General features: G+C 42.2%; 1 protein-coding gene across 2 annotated transcripts; it reads left to right on the top strand.

The window, feature by feature from the left end:
* Nucleotides 1–969: 969 nt before the first annotated feature.
* On the top strand, nt 970–3,688 carry LOC119275577. 2 transcript variants are annotated; one of them, XR_005135756.1, is made up of 3 exons: nt 975–1,490; nt 2,159–2,296; nt 2,576–3,688. XR_005135756.1 is itself a non-coding variant. In XM_037556445.1 (2 exons), the coding sequence occupies exons 1-2, from the start codon at nt 1,268–1,270 to the stop codon at nt 2,182–2,184; spliced, it is 333 nt and encodes a 110-aa protein (XP_037412342.1). In that variant the 5' UTR covers nt 970–1,267; the 3' UTR covers nt 2,185–2,377. The 2 variants fall into 2 exon arrangements, 1 of the variants encoding a protein (XP_037412342.1); XM_037556445.1 differs by lacking the exon at nt 2,576–3,688 and having other exon boundaries at nt 970–1,490; nt 2,075–2,377.
* Nucleotides 3,689–7,985: the final 4,297 nt, after the last annotated feature.

The raw sequence follows: 7,985 nt of genomic DNA, 5'->3' as shown, positions 1-7,985 counted from the left end.
CGCCAAGGAAAGTCCCATCCGGACACGGGACGGAGTCTTCAATCTTGTATCTTCGTAGTCTTGGAGTCCGGCGGACGATGATAGTCCGGCTGTCCGGACACCCCCTAATCCAGGACTCCCTCACTGGGCCATGCACCAAGCAATATTTTTGGCGTTCACTCTCCTAATACTTGGAGTTTGAAATTTGGTTGACGCCGGTTGATACTCGAATGAATATAGGCACTTCTTGTCAACATCGATGCTTGTTTGAGTGAACTTTGGAGAACATAGCAGCAGCATAAGTACCCGTGCATCTGATCATTTTGTGCAGTTCTACTAAAATCACCCGATGTAATGATTTGCCTGCGAGTTCAGGCTCCAAATTACTCCTTTATGAAATCGGCAAACAGTAGCACAATACCAAATTACCAATACATATGACAGGCACAATAATCAGGATAAAGACCAGTACCAACCTGTGTGAGGTAGCATATCAATTACTATTTCCTATGACTGGAAGCCGAGATAAGCCAGGCGACTGGCAGCAAAGGAAGAAAGCAAGCGGAGATTAGTGACTGACGGGAAAGGACGGAAGCTGTCGAGGCAATGAAGCACCCAAAGTTTTTGTGTAGTTCCACCAAAGATTTCCCTGTTGGCACATATATTGAGAGAGTGTGATTACTGTAATAGTGGGACTAGTTGATGAAACATACACTAACAAATAGAAGCACCATTATCTATAATACCTAAATAGTTCATCCCCACTATCCTATTTCTCTTGACATGCAAGCTATCCACATCATCAAACCACTACTACCAATTATATTGACATGTAGGCTTCCACGTCACTACATCATGTCAGCATTTTTTTATCTTCTTAAAATCGTTATGTTCATAGGCATGGTCTATCAACCAATTCTCTCATCCTGATTAATCACGTGTGGCCCCTTGCATTGTGTTGGCTCCACCTTTCCTCGGCTCCTCACCTCCGGGAAACGCACCAACGCAGCCGCACCAGATCCGGTGCCTTCTTGCTTTCCTTGCACTTCCCCTTCTTCTTTAATTACGAACCACTACGGACTTCCCAGCTTCGTATTCTTAGTAGTTCGTCTAATAGATCTTCCATCGGTGCACGATGACTCCTCCCGCACTCGCGAGTCCACTCCGAAACAGACGCCACTGGCTGCGCACAGCCACCGGTGGGTGCTTATTCCTTCCGCCTTCCGCCGCACGGCTCCTTCCGCATGCCGTCGCTCGGCCGATTCGAGATGCAGAGACGTGAAGGACCATGAACACAAGAGCGCAGATGGCCATGAAGAGCTTGAAGCAGCATCGTCGCAATCAGAATGGTGGCCGACACAAGTTCAACCTTAACAGATCTTGGACCATGGCCAAGATTGCTGCATCATATGCTGGTCCATCGCCGTGCCCGCTCGCGCCGGACCTGCATCTGGACGAGCTACATCCTGGATCTGAGGTTGGGCAACCTCGGCGGGTGGTTCCTGGTTCAGGTACTGCGCGTACCCCTCCTTCCACTCATAGAATCTGCACTTCCCCATTGGCGTGGTGAACAACAGTCAGGCGTTCCCCCGTTTGTACTTCCGTTGATCCGGCCGGCCTCTGCTTTCTTCTCCATCAACGCTGTCGTCCCAGCTTCTACCAACACAGGTTTTCCATTAGCACGCCATCAATCGTTGCCTTGCTGGTGAGGCCTCCTTTCTCTATGGGGTCGCGGTGAGCGGACACACAAGTACGCATGGACGTCTGAAGCACAGATCTATGGAGTGATGGTGAAGCGGGTCGATGTGCTAGATACAATCTGTCCATCTTCACTGGCCGTAGCACTCCTCCTGCCACGTTCATCAGATGATCTGTCCACAAACGCGGAATTGTCTCCAACAGTAGAGTCACCGACACCCCATATGTACTTCTGGTTATGTTTCCAAAAATGTCATTTCGTCTCCAACAATCAGTTCCCCCAATGTAATGCCCGTCAGACGATCTGTCCAGAAACGCTGATTCCTCGCCAACATACTGTAATTTTTGTTTTACATTTCCCATGTTTTCTTAGATCTATTCCTTTCTTTCATTGCAGGAAGCGGTCAACGTTTTTTCATCCACTATTGTTTGGAATATCGAAGAATACTGATTTTCTTTTGCAACAAACTACATGTTGCAGGATGTACTACTGGTTTCTCTTCTTGAAATTGGATGATAAATAATGCCTGAGCCAATCCTGTAGACCATGTTGATCAGCCATCCCAATTTCGTTCTCAGGAAGCCAATCTCTACAGATGCAGACGAGTTAAATTACCATGTATGTTCTCTTACATTTTCATCTAATGGCCTGATGCCATATGGAGCCAGAGCATAGAATTTATTTTCTTCTGTTTGATCATTGAATGCTTATGATAAGATTGGGTTGTTTGAAGACATGCATGTTTTTCTCTTGCAAATAGTTTGTACACATGCTTTATAATTGTATGAACGTACTAATGTGTACTAATTTTTTTTTGGGAAAAGAGGGATAATCTACTCAGCCACGAAAGAATTAATTACGACTGATATTTATATTACGAATTTCCATTTCTTGCAGAATTTCTAATTTTAGCTATTGAATGAGATGCATATGCCTGAGCCTGCCCTCCGAGTTGGCCTCCGGCGTTTTGCATAGCTCAACAGAATCCACCTCTAGGAAGGTGGCGAATTGGGGATGGTATTTCTTTCGTGGATTATGTCCTATGGGCTAGCTGGAGCTAGCTAATACTGGGATTTCTCAAATTAATATCAGGGTGCAGGATCTGTTGTACGAGTCATGCAACCCAACCGAAGAAATAGATAATAACTATATTCAATTGTGAGTGAGAGTTTCTTCCTAAGTTTTGCGAAAATGTAAATATTTAACTGGTGTTGGTCTTAGTTATGTTCTTGGCCAATGCAATATTTAACAGTCCCCATTTAGAGAACTATTCTATTTTACATTACAAAATAATTGTGTTTCGTGGACAAGCATGGATGCAGTCTGGCATCCTGTAGGTTCGACAACATTTTTACTTTGTCAAGTTTCCTAAGAATTTTAGTGACTCACTTTAATTAACAGTTTTTAATCCCCATAGAGGTCTATGTCTGCTAGCATATTAACTTTAAAATTGCTATGTGACAGACCTTAATTAACCTTTTTTTTATCTCAATATATGTCTATGTCTGCTAGCATATTAAACTGAAAACTGCTATATATTTGCATTATTATTCGTTGGCACAATCTTTTGTAGATGAATTTAGAGAAAAAGTTAACTCCTTGCTTAACTGGTGTTGGTCTTAGTTAAGTTCTTGACCAATGTAATATTTAACAGTCCCCATTAAGAGAGCTATTCTATTTTACATTACAAAACAATTGTGTTTCATGGACAAGCATGAATGCAGTCTGGCATCCAGTAGGTGCGACCACATTTTTACTTTGTCAAGTTTCTCAAGAATTTTAGTTACTCGCTTTAATTAACATGGATGCATGGGGATTGTGTATTCATGAAAATAGTAAGTTTCCCATAGCCTTTTGAAGGGAAATATGCTAGAATACATCTTTCCTAGTTTAGGTTTTATAAATGGCACTATCCCCCCACCACCCTTTTTATCCTGTAACATACATCTATAAAGCGCAAGATCAGACAATAAAGTTGTACTCTTAGATAATCAAGCTAACCTAGGTAATAAGCATTGGTAGTCCAATAGGATTGAGCATTGACATATACAAAATCTATTGTACTACCAGTGGATAAAATACTCTTTATTATCAGTTCTTTTCTTAAAATTTTCCATGCTAATTTAGCACTGTATTTTACTCTCTTCGTCCCAAAATAAGTGCCTCAAATTTAGTACAAAGTTGTAAATAATGTTAAGACACTTATTTTGGCACACATGGAGTATTTTACTATAAAACCCTCAATGTCAGCTAAGAGTCCCGCAGCAACGCGCGGGGTATCATCTAGTTATCTTAATGGGTGAAGTTAGCAACATAGTAGTCTTGCTTAAAGAGAGGTATTAGTTTATTTAATCAGTGCCAATTAAATCAACTCAACACTTAAAGCATTGCCATTTATCATAGGTTGCAAAATTTAAAAGTGCAAAGATAAAGGAGTTTCTCATGACAGTAGCATGATACAAATAGAGATAGCAAACTAATATGGATGAAGGCCTTAGGCCCGTACCAACCTGAGAAAAAAAACTTATTCATGTAGTTCCATAAGAGATGATAAAGCACTCACTGGAATCACACAATAGTATATATTTTTGTGCACTTCAAATGTATGGTTGAAATCACTCTTGTTTACCAGTGTTGAGATGATATCGAAAGATTATCAAGAACTTCCAGCAGAGTTAAAGCACTTGCTGGGATACAGTTCATTGTATTGTCTTGTGTAGTTCCACTAAAATGTATGATTGGCACAACATGATCCCTATTTGCACAAGTAGGAACAAGGTGAAACCTTCATTAGCTTAGTGAGAAGGATAGGAAGACATTAGCATATTACTCAAACAGTAGCATCAAATTCATGATGGATAATACGCAAAACATTGCCTCATTGAACCAATGGCAATAAATTGACATGCAAAACAATAGCACTATTATGTCATGACACTAATAATATTCCCTCCCTGCTCCACCATATGATTCACCTCCATAGACAAACATTCACACGTACATGATTCAGCATAGGGTCCTACTAAAGATTTGTTTAACTCCAACAGGAAAATTAGGCAGTAATAAATTAGTGGTACTTAAGTACTCCTAATTAATTAAGTGAGAGAGCAGAAGTGGAAGGGCTCCTTGGAGAATCGTCTCACATGTAAGGTAGTCGTTGCCGGAGCCCTTGAATAGCCTCGACCGAGGCCTCTGGCTTCAGCACGATTGCCTTGGCACTATTTATTCTTCTTCTTCCCTTCATGCCTCTATTTCTCTTTCTCCTCACCAGTTGGTGAAACCAAGTACATGATTGGCCTTCTAATTCAGTATTGGTTTTATCAGTGAGGGAGTACAAGTGTACTAGCAAAAAACAACATTTTTTTCTCATGGCAGTCGGAAAATAGAGATGAACACATGCATTAAATATCATTCTTACCTAAAGGAAGGTTATGGCGCCAATATGGATGATGAGGATTGGAACACAGATCTCCCTTTATGCAGTTCCACCAAAATGAACCAACTGTTCCATCTGACATTCCAGTTAAACAACACAAAAGTCACTTCTTTTAATAAGAGTTTTGTGCTGTGCACCAAAAGGTCACAACAACAACCAGGTGAATTGGATATCCCTGTTTGCACAAAAAGGCACAGAGGAAATAGTCAGATTCTCCAACAATTACAAGCAAAAACATTTGTCTAAACTTGTGAGAGTCTCAAACAATTACAGGCAAAAACAGTGGCATGGCTTCATTTTTACCAGGGACGTTATATTAAGAATAGCTAAGGCTGCGTTCGGTTCACAGGTTTGGTGCAGGATTTTCGTAGAAATACAATTCCTATGGTATTCTTTCCCTTCCAACCGTTCGGAACACGGGAAAGGTGAATAGTGTTTCATAGGAAAGCTGGTCTGGTAGTACTGATTCCATCGGATTAGAAACATCCACGCGCTGCTCATTTTTTGGGCGGAAGCCCGAGGCAGGCGCTTACTGCCATGCGTTAGACAGGTTGCTCTGTTGTGTTTGCCGGAATAAAAAAAATCAACCTATGTGTGGTACGTGAGGTGAGGACAAGAGTAGTCACTGTGCAGCTGAATAAACAAATAGCATCTCATACTGCCAAGCATGCTACTCTAAAAAAACAAATCTGTACATTTTGTAGTCCATCTGAACACATTCTCTTGAGAGTTTCCTCCGGTTCGCTGTTCCATAGTTTTATACCTACATTCCTTTCCTATTCCTCTATTTTTCATCAATACCTATGTTTTCTGCCCCTTTATTCCGACCGGGGCCTAAATATTTGGTATAAGGGCATGGGACAGTGGGTGCACCAGCAGTACAACACAATGTACGTAAACAGGGGCATAAAGTGGTGATTCATAGTTTGTTGCCCCGAGAAACAAACATCCAAGAAACATATCTGCGTTGGTCCCATTTTTGTTCACTCTAGCCACCTACTCCTATGTGTGGATAGAAAATCTAGTCCTGGTCATACCACTGTGTACAATGTTACCCCTATATTTCCCTTTTCGACCAAGAGACTGGTTGGATGACCAGGATGTACTACTTTCATCCCCTTTCCTTCCTGTTTGTACCAAGTCCGATGTACATACTAAATTCCCCCACCCCCACTTTATTTCAATGACAAGTATTTTCGGACGGAGGGAGTACAAGATTCGACTCCATGAAGTAGCTTTAGCTCTAACAATAGAAGAAAAAAAAGGTGACGTTGGACCATCCGATCGAGAGGCGCTGAGAGGTAGAAAATGATGCACATGCAATGATGTAGCGAGCTGGGGAAGTAGAGCTAACGCGGTTTCGAACGAAGATATACTTGAAGGTCGTCGAGATGTGGATAGGTGGGCGGCGGGAGGCCGGATCCGCCCACAGGCAACGACGAAGGGATCGGAGGACCTCCCGCGCCGGTGCTCAGCCAGAGATAACGGTGCGGCCGGCAGTGGGTCTCCTCCCTCGCTGTCAACGACGGCCTAAACGCTGCCCCTCCTCCCCTTCACTAGCGGAGGGGGATACGTCTGGATCTGTAACCAGCGGTGAGGATAGAAAGCCAATGTTTTTTGAAGGGAGAAAGACAGTGTTACTACCCCTATCTTGTTTAGATCTGGAGAGGATGAGAGTGTGTGAATAGGGCAGCCCTAGCAAGCAAGCGTGGAGGCTCCGGCCTATATATAAGTAGTGGGATAGTTTTCCTTTTTTACTCCATCAAAACAATCGTTTAAAATTGCGTACTACTACATGCCAGGTCGTGGTTTTTTCAGTTGTTGATTGTTTTTTGAGATAGCTACCCGCTTGTTCCCAGTGGTGTTACGGTGTGCCAGATCGCACTACAAGTCCCTCCACTAAATGAACAACCACCCCCTCATAAAAATTGTGAACAAGCCCACGGCTAAAACTAGCGGAAACGTGGGTTGCCCCAACATGCATTATTATTTATATTTTCTACTCCCTCCGTTCCTAAATATAAGTCTTTTTTATTAGCCACACCTAAGTCAAGAATTTTTTTATTAGTAGTGAACCCCATGTGTCATAGACACAAAAATTGTGGCAAGATTTCCTTAGGCAAGCCAAAGTGTGTCTAACAATTTGAGCAACTCAGGTTAGGCAAGTGTGGCAAGTGTGGGAAAAATAATGTGGCAACATAAGAAAAAAATAGTCACAATCCAAATAGCCCTATGATTTTTTGTGACATGCATGAAAATTTGGTTAGTTAAATTTATAGTCAAAATTTGGCAAGGTGCATCAAATCAACACATGCAAGTATCAAAAGGAAAGTCACGGCATGCATGCATGCGTTGTACTCCCTCCGTTTCCAAATATAAGTCTTTTTAGAGATTGCAACAAGTGACTACTCCCTCCGTTCTTAAATGTAAGTCTTTTTAGGGATTCCACTACAAACTACATACAGATGTATATAGACATATTTTAGAGTGTCGATTCACTCATTTTGTTTCGTATGTAGTTCATAGTGAAATCTCTAAAAAGACTTATATTTTGGAACAGAGGGAGTACATACGAAGCAGAATATGTCTACTCCGACATACGAAGTAGCCGATTTGAAATGTGTAAAAAGACTTTTATCGAGTGCAGTGCTTTGATGTGTCGCGTCAACTCGTACAAGACCGAGAAATTTGATTACTACGACACCCTCTCCCACGCGGACTGAGCTCCGGTGCCTTAACTACACCTGCCTTTGGCTGCATGATAGGTGGGCCAACCAACTATTGGGCCCACCTATCATGGACGCAAAGGCAGGAGCAGTAAGTAGAAGCTTTCGCTACACGCTATCCCTCCCGCACGAGGTGGACGAACAT

The sequence above is a fragment of the Triticum dicoccoides genome, chromosome 3B (assembly GCF_002162155.2).
Source record: "Triticum dicoccoides isolate Atlit2015 ecotype Zavitan chromosome 3B, WEW_v2.0, whole genome shotgun sequence".
Lineage (NCBI taxonomy): Eukaryota > Viridiplantae > Streptophyta > Magnoliopsida > Poales > Poaceae > Triticum > Triticum dicoccoides.
The sequence above is the reverse complement of the archived record's forward strand: the minus strand, read 5'-3'. Positions and strand labels throughout refer to the sequence as shown.